This window comes from Pogona vitticeps, chromosome 4 (genome assembly GCF_051106095.1).
Source record: "Pogona vitticeps strain Pit_001003342236 chromosome 4, PviZW2.1, whole genome shotgun sequence".
Lineage (NCBI taxonomy): Eukaryota > Metazoa > Chordata > Lepidosauria > Squamata > Agamidae > Pogona > Pogona vitticeps.
This window is the reverse complement of record NC_135786.1, coordinates 59,309,005-59,323,557: the sequence shown is the minus strand read 5'-3', so window position 1 is coordinate 59,323,557 and position 14,553 is coordinate 59,309,005. Positions and strand designations below refer to the sequence as shown.

The window sequence follows — 14,553 nt, the reverse complement described above, 5'->3', positions numbered from 1 at the left end:
TGACTGGCAACATGGTGTAAACGGTCTCGTATCCCTCCACAGTGGATGTTTGAGGAGACGACTCACTCTCTTCAAATAAGCCTCACAAGCTTTCCTGTTCCTCAACAAGGCCAATAATTTTGTTTGATGACCTGAGTGCTACCATTTATACCAGTGATTGGCCACCAATCAGTCCAAATACACTATTTATTATTAGAGGGACAGGAATTAAATACAGGCTGCTAAATTGCCTTTGGAACAATTCCAATATAGGGATTCTTACAACTCATAATGCTGAAGCATTTGCCAGTAAAATAATTTGAAATACATACCTGGACTGATATTTTAACAGTAATTTGTTCCTCCAAAGAGATCCCATCACTGGCAGTCCCTTAAATTTAAAATATTTTTGTGTGAAGCTTCGCCAAATCCTAATTACATCAGTTAAGCCGCCCAGAGACCTCTGGGTAGAGTGGGCAGCATATAAATTCAATAAATAAATAAATAAAATAAGTTATGTCTGAGAAAGAGTGCCTCCTGGTTCTTTTTTCAATTCAAGAAAAGGTTTTATTTTACAAATAACAGAATAAAAATATTTATAGTAAATGAAATACAGTATACGGTATCTGGACTCTGTAAGAACAGCTACATAAATCACATAAATTTTCTCTGAACCTCTCATTCCCCTTCTTTCTCTCCTACTGTCCACTGTAACTGATCTCCCTCTTCCTTCACCAGCATTTAATCCCATCTCCCTGATAATTGGCTACACTCACTGCATTCTTTTTGCTCCCACTCCATCATTCCTATGTACTGGACGGCTTATGCCTAGAATGCCAAACCAAAGGCTACTTTATGCTTGATACAGATGGCTCGCACTGTTTTATCAAATCATTGTGAAAAGCAATCTCATATACATCCCTAATGAGTCCAATAAGAATTATTTCCAGGGAGATGTTTATAGGATTGTATCCATAAAATGATTTTATTAAATCTCAGGGCCCTTCCTTCAGTTTTCCCAGGGGCTGAAATAGATTAATTCCTCTTGACAGGATTGATTTCGTCACTGCTGCTTTCGTTTAAGTATCTGGCTGTGGAGCTGGAGGCCGGGAGTTCAGTTTCTAACTGTGCTTCCTTGACAGGGGCAGGACTTGATGATGCATATGGCCCCTTCACCTCTGCAGATCTAAGATTATTATTATACTCATTTATATCACAAACCAACAAAGTTAGCCTATGCCAGCTGATGGAACTTTACCATTGTTCAACAATATCACTAAAAACACAGGGCTATATATAGAGGGAAGAGCTATAAAAAGCTAGTACTGTACTGTATAGACAGCAGGCATTTTGAAGGAAGGTTCCTATGGTCCATCTTATTTCAGTAAGACTTTGAGAAGGGTTGCTATGGGAAATAGTATACATTACCTTCCCTGCAATGCCCTCTTCTCACTCTCTCCCCTAGTATTTTGTAACTTTTTACCTGTTAGGGGGGCAAATTATAAGGCATGAAGGCCATATACCAGGGCCCAGGAAGGAGTAACATCAACATCTCAATGAGATAAGGGGAACAGAGAAAATATCTCTTCAGACATTCAGGCAACATCCATGCACATCCTGGGTACATTCTGACCTTAGGTCAAGTGAACATGGGGGCACAATATGGATATTCACGTATAGCCAATAGCTGCATTTTATTGGCATCTTTTATCATCTTCTATCCAATAAGAAACGGTATCCAAAGTTGGGGTTCAGGGAACCAATAAGGAATGCTTGCTTTATTGCTCTTTGTGTAGAAATGTATTAAAATGTCTATTCTCTTGTTGCCCGGGGCCAGTCCTCTGCTTTTAAGAGGAAAGGCCCAGCTGTACTTTTCAATAAAGATTGGCTTTGTATCAGCTGTTGATACGTCTTAGCCTGCCTGTCTTTGCTGGAGATCCAAACTTAAATTTGAGGGTAACATACCTACTCTTATGACCATTTTGCAATTTTTTTCTCTTATACCTCAAATACAAAAATGTCCCCTGGGAAAATTTGTAGTGATTGTCTACATTCTTATCCTGATTTTATTGGGGTGTAGTTCGCATTCTAGCAAATAACTAGAGTGGCACAGTGTGATTACAATTACCTCTATATAAGGATCATGGAGGCAAAAATATTGGATGTAAGTACATTATCCTTATTTAGTCAATGTAATCCTGTGATGCCAAACATAATTGAAAAGCAAGAAATGCAGGTCCGATTAGAAAAAGAATAAATGTTGTTTTTCTACTTGTGGACTTGGCCTACACACCAGTGAGAACGGCTCCAGTGAGAACACAGGGAAATGGAATTTGACTTCTAAGCAATTCTAGCTGTGGGCAGCATTTATTACACTCTTGCAATCACATCTTTTGATCTGCTAGCGGGAAACTGCTACACAAGTGTGTTTATGTGTTTGTGCATATACACTAGTAAGACTTTCAAGGTGTTCCAGAACATCTCCTCTTTTGCACCCCTCCCTGTGGATGTCCAATAGGTGCATTCTGGATGTAACAGTAGGCTGTAACTACTCTTTTAATTGGAATTAGGACAGAGCCTTGTGGTGCTTATGATTACACAAACATAAGAGTAGGGTGTACCTTTATTTGGCCACTAAAAAATTCAAACAAATTGCAAGCTTTCATTTGCTAATTACTGTACTGTGTACCCCTCTTGGGCAAAAACGTTGCTTGCTTCAGGAACACGAAGTTTCTTTTTGACTGTGGGACTGAGGGAAACAGAGTACTGCAATTAGCAAACTTGTTGTCTGGTGATTAGGACAGGAAATTTGAACCACATTTGCAACCTGCGTCTAAACTTACCTCACCCAGGCAGACCTGGCATAGACCTCTGCTGTGAATTTTTGGGAATCTTCTCCACAGTTTTTCTGTGCTATCCATGAAGTGGTGGTGCCCAGCCTTTTGAAGGGAATTTCCTCCACAAAAGCTTGCAATTTGTTTGATTTTTTTTAGCGGTCCAATAAAGGTATCACCCTATGCTTACATTGGTGTCCTTTTGTTGGCTATCTCTCACTGTCCTATTGTCCTTCCTATAGAGTTAAAGATTCACCACCTCCTATCTCCTCCTTTCAGTGCTTTCTAACTCCCATGCAACCATTTCTTTTCAGAGAGTGGGCTAAAGCCCTCTTTAAGCCATATGATCAGGCCTTGAGACGTGGACTTCAATCGAGTTTAGGATAGGCTTTTCTAGCAAATGTTTTTTTTCTAAATAAACCTAATGACTTTTGTTTAAGTTTAACCTTCTACCTAGTTTATTGTCCAGAGAATAGAACAATGTGAGTTTAAAAACTCACAGGGACACTTGTTGTTTGCTCTGCTAAGAGATCTCCTAACAGAATTTCCATCTTTTCTTACAGAATGCCACTTCCCCCTAACCATTTTACTTAAGAAATGAGAGACGGATGCTTAGATACATTTACCAATCCAAACCCCTGCTTTCCTTGCTTGGCCAAGGAAACTTACTGGGAGACTGGCCACCCTAGTCCCCCTCTGTCACATCATAAGGCCTCAGCCAGCGTCATTAAAAGGATCCACTTCTGTGTTTGGTCCTGAATTTCCAGGAATGGGATAGTGCTGACCTGATAACTTTTAAGACTGATCTGCAAATACCAGCTGTTGGAATAACAGGGTAACCTTAGATCTGCTGGACCCAAATATCCCAAAGTGCTACTGGTGACAGGATCAAGTCCATTAACTTTGCCAACCTGGACTGGCATTGTTAATCCCCCTTTCCATGAAGCTAATGGGGGAGATACCCCCTTCTACTTTCACTGGACTGAGCCAGCAGGGATTTGAAAGTGGCAGATCATTCCCTACTTCATCCCTCCACAACATAGATTTGTTCTGTTATTCACTTAAACATTAAAAAATTTGCAAAATCACAAGTATTGAACTGACCACTGAGAGTGTCTTTGCACAGAAATTGCACTACATGAATATCTGTATGCAATAGCATGCAAAAGTGCTTACCATGACTTTAAAATTACTAGAGGTAGAAGAAAGAAAGACATATGGTGAGGCTTGATCCAGATGGGTAGATACGTATCATGAAAAGAATTAATTCTCTCACATGCTAATTGTGTTATGCTTTTGACCACATGTTTACCACATGGCTCCTACTGTGGACATGCTGTAAAGCTATGTGCTTATTCTTGCAACCGGCTCTTTCCTTATCAACCCATACCACTAACCAGGTTGCCTTTCTCCTTCATGTTGAAAAAAAGCTTTAAAGGGCATGTTTTATGAGTCTTTGGCCCTCAGAATGCAAAGTCTATGGATGGAGGTAAACTAATAAAGAGATAGTTTCTCTGGAATAACACTACACGTAGTTATCTTTCATAAAGTAAAATGTTACAGCCCTCTCCACTATTTAATTTTCTAATGTCCACTAATACACCTGTATGATTAACCCATCAGCAGATAAGACTGGTTTGAAATATGGGTGGCAGATGTAGACTGGTTTGCAGAATCTTCCCATTTTCTTTCCTCTTTTAATTCAGGGCCCAAATGTGGAGGATCAAACAAGGTGAAGGAACTTAGCCGGCTCTTATGCTCTGGAGTTATGTGTTGATCATGTTCCAAGGGCAGTGGGAGGGTGTCACACCCATTACCGTTGCTATCAAAATACTCATTCCCATTATGGCTCCCTTGAGGATCATTGGGGCTCAGCACCATGTAGTGTTGGTGGGAAGAAGGCTCGCTGTCCCATTCTGCCTGCTCCAGTGGGATAGTATCTAGAAGGCTCTCATAAATTGGTGTTTCCTGAGGCATTTCAGGCAACACTTCTAGCAGGCAAGTTAAAGGCGTGTCCTCCAAACTTTTGTCACAGAATAAAGCATTCACCTAGAAGATAGAAAAGAGCCATATCAGAAACACAAAATGGCAATCTACACATTGTGTGTGGTGCACGCATGTGTGCACACGCGCACACACAGACACTTTTTCTCCCTCACCCTGCTTGTAGAAAATATTACTCTCCCACTCAGATCCTGCACTAAATTAATATTTGTAGGGAAGAAAGAGGCCTCACATTCTCCTGCTCCTGTTGGTGTTGCTTGCTGTTGTCTTCAAGGAATGCATCCAGAATACGGTGAAGGTCTGGGATGGGCGGCCAGAGCTTTTGTTTCACACTGCTTAACAATGAAAACATGGACTGTGACTTTCAAAGTGTAACCATGGTTCTCTGCAGTACAGTATTTGGCATGGATCCTACTAACAAGTAGACATCTGCCTTTACCACAGATCCTCCATCCTCCCCTCCCAAATGCTAGAGGTTGGTTGGTTTATTTACTTATTTACTTATTTACTTATTTACTTATTTACTTATTTATTTACTTATTTATTTATTTATTTATTTATTTATTTATTTATTTATTTATTTATTTATTTATTTATTTATTTATTTATTTATTTATTTATTATTTTTTTGCTTACTTGCACTAAGAGTTCAGTTACCTGAAAGTGGAAAGGCAGGTACAGCTCAACCCTAACACAAGCGCTGCACAGAGCAGCAGTGCAATTGCCATGTTCATGATGGTTGAATCTAGGGGGAAAAGACACAAGGTGAGGTTATGGTTCAAATTAAACCAGTTTTTTTCTGAATGACTATCTGGGGCTCAACATTCTTTGTGCCTCATCAGCCACATCTGACATCTCTATCAACCCACTCCTACATTCTTGCTCTTATACTGATGGCCTAGCTTACCTGTGTCAGGTGGGATTTCAACACATACACATTCTGACCAGGCACTCCAGTGCCCTCGGAACTTCTGTCCATCTGGCTGAGTACGCAGCTGAAGACAGTAGTGATCCCCAGTGGCCAGATGGATTTCACTGTTGTTTGAATACTGCACCTGCAGAGCCTGCCCAGAGAATGGCCCATCATAAGATTCCTGGGATTCATATCCAAAAACTTAAAGCAGAGCGCTGGGCACCAATTGCTGAAATCCAGTAGGAAGTTACAACTAGAGAAGGCCCATTGAATTGGTAGGTGTTTGATGAGCCAACTCCTCTGGAAGTTTCATTGATTCAATGGACCTCTTGTAGTGGAGACTTCTTACTGGATTTCAAGCATTGTGCTATTTGATCAGAGAGTTTCAAGTCTTCTCATTCGTACGCAGCAATGTCTCAGCTTATTTACCTGGGCCCAGCAGAAACATGTAGCACCTCTCCACTTTGCTTTGAAGAAATGGAGGGTCCTTTAGCTTTTTAAAAGTCTCTTTATTTACCGGACACTCTTTACATTCCTGGCTGCTAAAATCCTTCAATAACCAGAAAAAGGCAGTATGGCATGACATGTCACATGTCCCTACTAGCAGTCTCTGGATTAGAGGACTGGAGACATGCCAAAATAATACTAGTTTTTAAACAGGAAATCTAAGAAAAATCTAGGAACAAACAAGATACTTTATTTAACAATTTATTTCTCCCATGTTAATTGGCAGAAAGTGTTATTAAGAAAAAACTTGCAAACATGCAGAAGTGCAAGCCATGCTGAAAAAGTATACACAGGCCTCCAAAGTCCTGTCCCATTAACTTTTTTTTTAATTCTTTGAAACTGCTGAGAAGGTGGCATTAGTAGTTCCTGACAGGGACCCAAAAATGTGCAGATCAGGGTTGGGCTGGTTTGTCATGGTATGTATGATACGTGGTCACTGGGAAAAGGAACAAACCAGCCCATCTCCAATCTAGACAAAATTGTGGGACAAAGCCTTTCAGACTTCACTTGAAGGATGCAACCCCTAGCCATGTTGTTCTTCAGTATTTATATTGAGACTGTTCACGGATGGCCTAAAGTTGAGGGTGAGGTGATCATGTTCGCTGGTATCACCACATTATTTATGATGTTGAGAACAAAAGCAGACTGTGGAGAGATTCAATAGGATCTCTCAGAACTTGACATGGCAAAGGATGCTAAATGTAAGCAAGTGTAAAGTCATGCATATGGGCCCTCCTCAAAACTCCAGTTTCAGATATACTCTGATGTAATTTGAGCTGGTAGCAACTGATCAAGAAAGGGACCTTGGATTTGGTAGATAATGAAAATGTGTTTCCACTATGTGGCTGTAAAAAAGAGAGGTTGAGAAAGAGAAAGGTTGAAAGGGGGGGGGGAACTAAAATAAATCTGCTGATTCTCATACTACTATTAGGCAATCACATCTGGAAAACTGTGCATAGTACTGTTTCTTGCACCTGGAAAAGGACATTGTGGAACTAGGAAGTTGTTCAGGAATGGGCAATCAAAATGAGCAGAGTGGAGTGGAGCAACTCCCCAACGAGGAGAAATGACGTGTCAGGAAAGACATGATAGAGTGTCATGAAGTTGTACATGGTACAGAGGAAGGGCATAGGGAGGAACGTTCTGTTATGTCTCACCGTATTAGAACCTGGGTTTGCCTATTGAAACGGAGGACTGGGAAGTTCAGGACAAAAGAAAGGAAATATTTCTTTATACTTGACAGAGTCAAACTGGCAATTTGCTACTACAAGAAGGGTCGCCAGCTTAAATGTTTTTGAAAAGGGGATTGGACAAATTCGTGGAAGGGAAGGCTGTCCATAGCCACCAGTCAGGATGGATGTATATTCTCTTCAGTAACAGAAGAGTGTCAAGAAACTCCCCAGCCCAAGCGATTAGAGCTGAGTCTGGGAATGGCTTCTGTGCCAGATCTTTGCCTTCTTAGGATATTTAATTACTGTATTGGAATAAGCTAGTTCAAATGAGTAATGCCAGGCTTCCCAAGCTATATTTAAATGAACAGGTGATTAAAACACCAGAAAAAACTTGGTCCTTTAATTTTTCAGAATTGCTTTCAAATTATAGCTTAGTGTTGAGGCTGTAAGTGTGTTCCATTTCAGTATGAGAAATGCTTTCAGACAATGAGTATTAGATATCAGAACACAGTTGCACAGAGCTGACCTGTCATCTGCAAGACTTATAAAATGGCTGGCAAGGACTAAAACCCAAATTCAGATGGAAAAAATGCTTGCTTTCCCATTAAAAAACAATTTACATGCAGCCTTTACTAGATAGACTGCATATGTGGAGCAGCCACAGTAGAAGACCTAGCCTACAATTTACTACATTGCCAGCTATATTCCAGCATCAGAGAACCTTATATAGCCTCTTTCGTCCTCAGCATGAAAGACTGGGAAGTTGAGAACAAACTGAACTTGTGACACAGAGAGTTACCCTCTTTGCAGTTGAAGTGGCTACTCTCAGGGGGAAAAAAAAGAAGAAAGCTTGACCAGTTATGGCAGGCTAGCCCAGTGATTTAAGCGTCTAGAGCCAGAGATTGGGAGTTCAATTCCCACCGTGCCGCCAGCGAGCAGAGGCAGCCTGTGTGGCCTTGGGCAAGCTGCACAGTCCCAGGATGTCCCCAGAAGAAGTGAATGGGAAACCACTTCTGTGTATTCACTACCTGGAAAACCCCGAAAAGGGTCACCAGAGGTCGGAATTGACTTGACAGCACATGATGATGATTAATGTTTCTATTCCTAGTGAGGGTCTGTTGAAATAAAAGATGTATATTGTTTTATGATTAATCAACTAGCTCAACTGTACACATAATGTTTGTATTGTGTCATTTTAACCCTTGGTGAGTTGAACATTTGCTGTTATTTTTGTTATTAGTTTGTGTTTATATTCGAAATTGAAATGGTCTTATTCAATAAAGTATCTATGAATTTCTCTTCAGTAACAGTGTCTCTGCATATCAGATGGTGGGGAACACAAAATCAAGGTGCAGTTACATTCATATTCTGCTCCCCAAAGGCAATCAGCTGGCCAGTTTGTGAATAAATGTTAGACTAGACAGGCCTTAGGTCTGATCCAGTAGAGCTCATATGTTAATTTAAACCTCCCTGTTCCACTTTATCTATATCCTTTGCAGAAGGTGCAACACATGCAAGGGGAAACAGTACTGCAGAAAATATAACTATACTTCTTGTTACTTGGAAACTATAGTTGTCCTGATGCAAGATAAAATCGTATTAACATGTTCATTTATGTCATTAATAAGTTCACTGGGAAAGCTTATATTTTACTGCTCTTATATTGCTGGTAGTGGTCTGAAGTGCCAAATTTAAGAAGTAGTAGCAGGTACAAAATGTATCCTAATGCTTTTATGCATCCTTTCCACACCATGTTTTACCTTCCATTTCAAGGTGTCTTTTGCTCCATATTGTATTTGATACACCATATGTTCAGCTAACTCTTCCAATGGTGGGTTCCACTCCATCTTTAGAATCCCTCTGTCTACCGTAGCTTGCAAAATCTTTGGTGGAGCAGTAAGCACTATACGCATACATACACACACATACACACAGAAAGACAGAGATTGGATTAGTCAAGTCAGGTCAGCTTCCTATGGCATTTGGGGCTCATCGTGGTCTAAATACATGACTTATTTATTATTTGTTTATTATTTGAATTTATATCCAGCACCATCTGGCAACCAGGCCACTCTGGGTGGCTAACAACAATATAAGGAAAAGAATTAAAACACAATAAAAATAAATTGAATTATATTTGAAAATAAATTAATAAATAACAAATAGGGAAATTAAAACAGATGGCAGCAAAAGTGGTAAAAAGGGTGATGGAGAGGATGGCAAAAAGAATGGTAAAAAGGGAGGGCAAGATCCTAGTGCTCCGGGAAAGCCTGGTGGAAGAGCCAGATCTTCAATGCTCTTTTGAATCCATCCAGCGAGGGTGCCAGGCGGATCTTGGTAGGCAGGCTGTTCCATAGGTGGGGGGCAACCACCAAGAAGGCCCGGTTTCTTGTTCTTTCCCTCTGGGCCTCCTTCGGGGTCAAGGCCCTGAACCGCCCTGCCTGTGAAGAATGAGTATTACGGACAGATCTGGCTGGGAGCAGGTGTTCTGATAGGTACCTAGGTCCTAGACCATTTAGGGCTTTGAATGTTATCATCAGAACCTTGAAGTCGATGCGGAAAAGAACCAGTAACCAACGAAGGACGGCAAGAGTGGGGGAGATGTGCTGGAATTTCTTCACCCCAGTTATTAATCTGGCCGCCGAAGTCTGGACCAGTTGAAGTCTCCGCATCAGCCTACAACACTACAAACCCAATAATGCTGCCAAACTCTCCAGAGACAGTTTGATGGTACAGAAATGCAGACTATTACACAAATTTGATTCATTAATGTTTATCACTGCAGTTCAATTTTTTTAAATGCTATATTAAAATTTCTAGCACTATTTTAAAACCAGGCACTTTATTCACAGGTGGTAGCTTAAATAAGAAATGTTAGAAAAAAAAAACAGTTTCCCATAAAGGTTCAGCAACAAGTCAGAACATGTAAAAACATGATTCATACATGCAGTTTTTCAGGGAAGAAAAGCAGAATGAAAAATTTGCTACTTTATATAATACAAACTTCTGTTCTTACCAAAACAGTATGGTTTACACATATTGGAGATTCTTACCCATGTGGTGCAGTTGAAATGGTTCTTCAAAGTAGTTTTGTTTTTGCTGACCTTGGGTAACAGTCACCAGAACAGATATGTAGCTAGTGTTCTTAGGACAGAAGGTGCAGACATAAGAATAGGAGTTATAGTCTGGCCTGCTTCTCTCTTCTTTCTCCTCACATTTATGCCAGACATGTGGTCTGGGAATTAAAAATCAGGATGAAGTCAGATATATCGAGTTTGCTTATTGAATGATTAGAAGCAGTCTTCTTTAATGAGACTCGAACTGATCACTGCAACCCAAATTGTACATTATAAACAACCCATCAACAGAAGAGGGGATCCCTTAAGTATTGAATGTGTGTGGTGCCTTTCTCACTTTCCATAATTTGCAAATTAGTTTGTTCTATTTTGTGATAGGTCTTTGGGACATAGTAAGAGCATTCAGATCTGATTTCTCAGATGTGAAAGGTAACCTCAGTTATGCCTCCAAGGGTTCAGTTCTGAACAGTAAGAGGTAAATCCCATCTTGACGACAGACCATTTTCAAGAATAACAATCAATGTCAACACTGACAGTCACGTGGTATTTTGTGAATCTTGGCAATAGGGATATAGTTGCTAAAAAGACTTATTCCCTCAGCCAAGACACAGACATTATGGCTTGAAGGCATGCAATACACTCTCCTCAGCCAGGGCAGTGTAAGACCGTAGTTACAGAAGTCAGCCTAAGCATTAAGAACAAGGGTAGGCAAAGAGTAATACTCCAAAAGTCCTTGGAGTACAACTTCTGTCAGCCCTATCCAGCAGAGACAGTGGTAAGGAAAGCTAGAAGTTGCTGTCCAACGAAATCTGGAGGGCTGCACTTTGCCTGCTCCAATTTCGATTATTTGCCAATGATCTGGAAATTTAATTCCGTTCTTCAAAACAACAACAACAAAACACTGGTTTATGTATGAGGAATATTGTGCTTCTGTACTCATGATTCAAAAAGCCAGGAAATGGCTCAATATTGCTGCACGATATTGTGCCCGCATTGCCAGAAGAATGAAATATGACAAGCCTTACATAGCAAAGGGCAGCTTGAATGTTGACAACACCAATGGCAGCAATCAAGATGGTATATAGCCGTGGTACCCAACCTTTTCTGAGTTGCAGACCGGTTGGGGGCTGGGGTGTGCTCGCAGAGGGGTTAAGCACATGTGTGCACATGAGCAGAGGGGTGGACCGCTCTTGCACGCATGCACGGAAGGGCGGAATGCACTCACGCACATGTGTGGGGGGGAGGGGTGTGCATGTGCGGAGGGGCACCCATGCGTGCAGGTGGTGGGCCGTGCATGCGGGTGGGGTGGTTGGGTGGAGTGCATGCAGGGGGGCGGGAGATCTGTCTCTGCGGCCCAGTCCTGCCATGGCCACGGAACGGCACCAGGCCACGGAACGGGGGTTGGGGACCCCTGGTATATAGGATACCCTCTGCTCCTTGCTACCATTCACAAAGTGACATAACACTAGGGAAAATCCTAGAAGTTGACTCCTCTTTTCATCAGTTAACCACTTCTCACCCAAACACAAAGCAATTGCCAGGGCTGTTTTTCAACAAGTGTGAATGGAAGTGAGCAGCACAAAAGGAGAAAGATTGAACATGAGATAGGTTGACTTAATAAAGGATGTCACCGCTGTTAGTTTGTAAGATCTGAGCAGAACTTCATAGAAATGACAATATTGAGAGGAAGGACGTACAGTAGGAAGAGAAAACAACCTAATACGAGTTGTTCTTGGTTTGCAAGACGTGAGCAGAACTGTTAATGATAAGATATTTTGGAAATCAGTAACTCATGTAGTCACCACACACACACAAAAATGACTTGATGACACATAGCATATTTGGAATTTTTCCCTTAATGATTTCTTAATACCAAACAATGGTATAGTGACAAGATGGGTGAAATAAGCATGCAAGCTCTGCTAACACCGAGGCAGACGATCGCCAGCCACAAAGCAAAAAACCAATAATTTTACAGCTGAAGGAAGTGAGCTTCCAAATATTTATTCTCCATTAAAAAAAACATTTTAAACATATTTTTATATCAGAAATAGAAACTCTTTGAAATGTCTGTTTAGCCAGGATGAAAGTTTAGTGTTTTCTTTCTCAGAGTCATTTAATTTGGTCCTGACTAGCAGGGTCAAAAGTTTCATCCTGGTGATACAGTGTTTATATTTATGTTTACAATGTTGGCATGTATAAGAAACTCAGAAACTCAAGACTTTTTCTCTGCTTGAAATGGCTATTTTCAAAATCAGTATTAGAGTCATGGATGCCCGGATTCCTTCCAAATAAAAAAAAGGGGAGCTAGGACTAACCACTCTCTGTCAAGATGAGCAAATTTGGTCTTTTCAATGTATTTGATTTGTTTAAATCTGCTGCTGTTGCCTGCACAGTGGGCCGGTTTTACTATTTTAAAAAAATCATAACTTGCAAACCATATGCCCAAACATCCCCAGATTTGGCAGAGAATAAGAGCAGACTATCTGCTACGTCTTTGCCCAGTTTGGTGTTGATCTGAGGTCTAGTTTCAAAGTCATAATTTCTTGTTTGGAGTCCTCCTAGTTTTTAAATTGCTTTATTGAATGCTGAATTGGGCGGTAGCACAATATCTGTTGCTGAATACTTGTGCAGCAATAATGACAAGCTCATGATAGTCAGGAGATTTTTGAAGACCTTATCAAAGACTCAAGAAGTAAGAGGCAGCTTGAGGAGATCAGAAAGATCAGAATCTTCCATTTCTAATACAGGAAGAGAACACTGTGGGGGTGGTAATGAACTAGGACTTGAGGAGATCCAGGTAGCTTCAAATTCCTACTAAGGCTCACTGGCTTCAGCCAATTGTTACATTTCAGCCTACTTCATGTCACAGTTCTGTGATGATAAAAAAAAATGTGGGTGGGAACAACATATGCCACCTTGTGCTCTTTTTTTGGAGAAAATGTGAGATAATATTTTTAAAATAAAAATATTAATGGGCAGATATACAATATTTGTATCTACCAAGGTTTCATCTCTACAGATACTTCCTGAATGGTAATTCAAAGTCTTGCCTCATGTGTGCAGGAGAATATTGGGAGAATAAGAGGGCACTTTTAGGGGTTTGCTATTGGAGCAAAGATCAGAAATATCGGAGCACAGCAAACCAGGATTCTTTGTGTGCATACAATTCACCCACCACTAATCCCTTCTGTTACCTTGTACTGATGCTGTTGTATTCCGCCCAGTACAAACAGCTAGAGTAGGTGTCAGGTTCCATGGACATCCACTCCCACTGGCAATGCAGTTGTCGCAGGTCAGGAGTGAAGCAATGCAAGTTGATTTCCCCTGGCCAGAAGAGAAAAGTGCAGTTATGAGAGCAAGGCAGCAGCTTCTTGAACCCAGCACTGGACCATATAGGCCAAACCTAATTTTTTTAATATATTCTGTCTTCCCAGACTCTCACAAGGGAACTTTGGCACCCTCACACTTAAGACCTGTGGCACAGTGGTTAAACTGCAGTACTGCAGTTAAGCCTCTGCACACAACCTGAGTTCAATCCTGACTGGTTCAGGTGACTGGCTTAAGGTTGACTCAGCCTTCCATCCTTCTGAGATTGGTAAAATGAGCACCGAGCTTGCCGGGGGTCAAAGTATTCCTTGGTTAATTATGTTGTAAACTGTTCTAACAATATGAGGTGGTATATATGTGGAAGGAAGGAAGGAAGGAAGTCTCATTCAATTCCATATGCAGAAGCCAGTTGAACTGGCAGTTCAATTTAAATTCAACAATGGTGGTGGGAGAGTACTTTCAGCTAGACTTGACTTGGGTTCATTAGGCTAATTTGAAAACTCACAAAAAGTTATGTTTCAGAAGTCACCAGCTGAGGAGTCTAGGAGAAACAGCCAGAAGGCTGTTGTGTCTCCCTGCCCTGCCAGCACCTGCTGTCTGAGGTAACTGCCTTCTGCCTCATGGAAAACTCAGGTCTGCAGCTTCCTTCCCTAAAATATGGGCTGTTCTTTTTGGCCTGCTCCTTATGGCTCAGATATCTGTTCCTTCCAAGGCCAGGATCAGTTCCTCCTGTCCTG

The 14,553-nt window shown here is 41.0% G+C and overlaps 1 protein-coding gene across 2 annotated transcripts in view; it reads right to left on the bottom strand.

Annotated features, from left to right (window-relative positions):
- Positions 1–523: 523 nt before the first annotated feature.
- The window catches only part of MPL (MPL proto-oncogene, thrombopoietin receptor), a 31,693-nt gene continuing 17,663 nt past the window's right edge, over positions 524–14,553 (bottom strand). Inside the window, exons 6-12 of one of the 2 annotated variants that reach the window (XM_020783376.3) lie at positions 13,684–13,813; positions 10,463–10,644; positions 9,170–9,312; positions 5,725–5,881; positions 5,475–5,562; positions 5,050–5,152; positions 524–4,862 (exon numbers count right to left, since the gene is read on the bottom strand). In XM_020783376.3, the coding sequence (XP_020639035.3) occupies positions 4,425–4,862; positions 5,050–5,152; positions 5,475–5,562; positions 5,725–5,881; positions 9,170–9,312; positions 10,463–10,644; positions 13,684–13,813 (1,241 nt within the window). In that variant the 3' untranslated portion in view covers positions 524–4,424. The remainder of the gene's footprint in view (positions 4,863–5,049; positions 5,153–5,474; positions 5,563–5,724; positions 5,882–9,169; positions 9,313–10,462; positions 10,645–13,683; positions 13,814–14,553) is intronic. The other variant, XM_072997504.2, reaches the window with a different exon arrangement.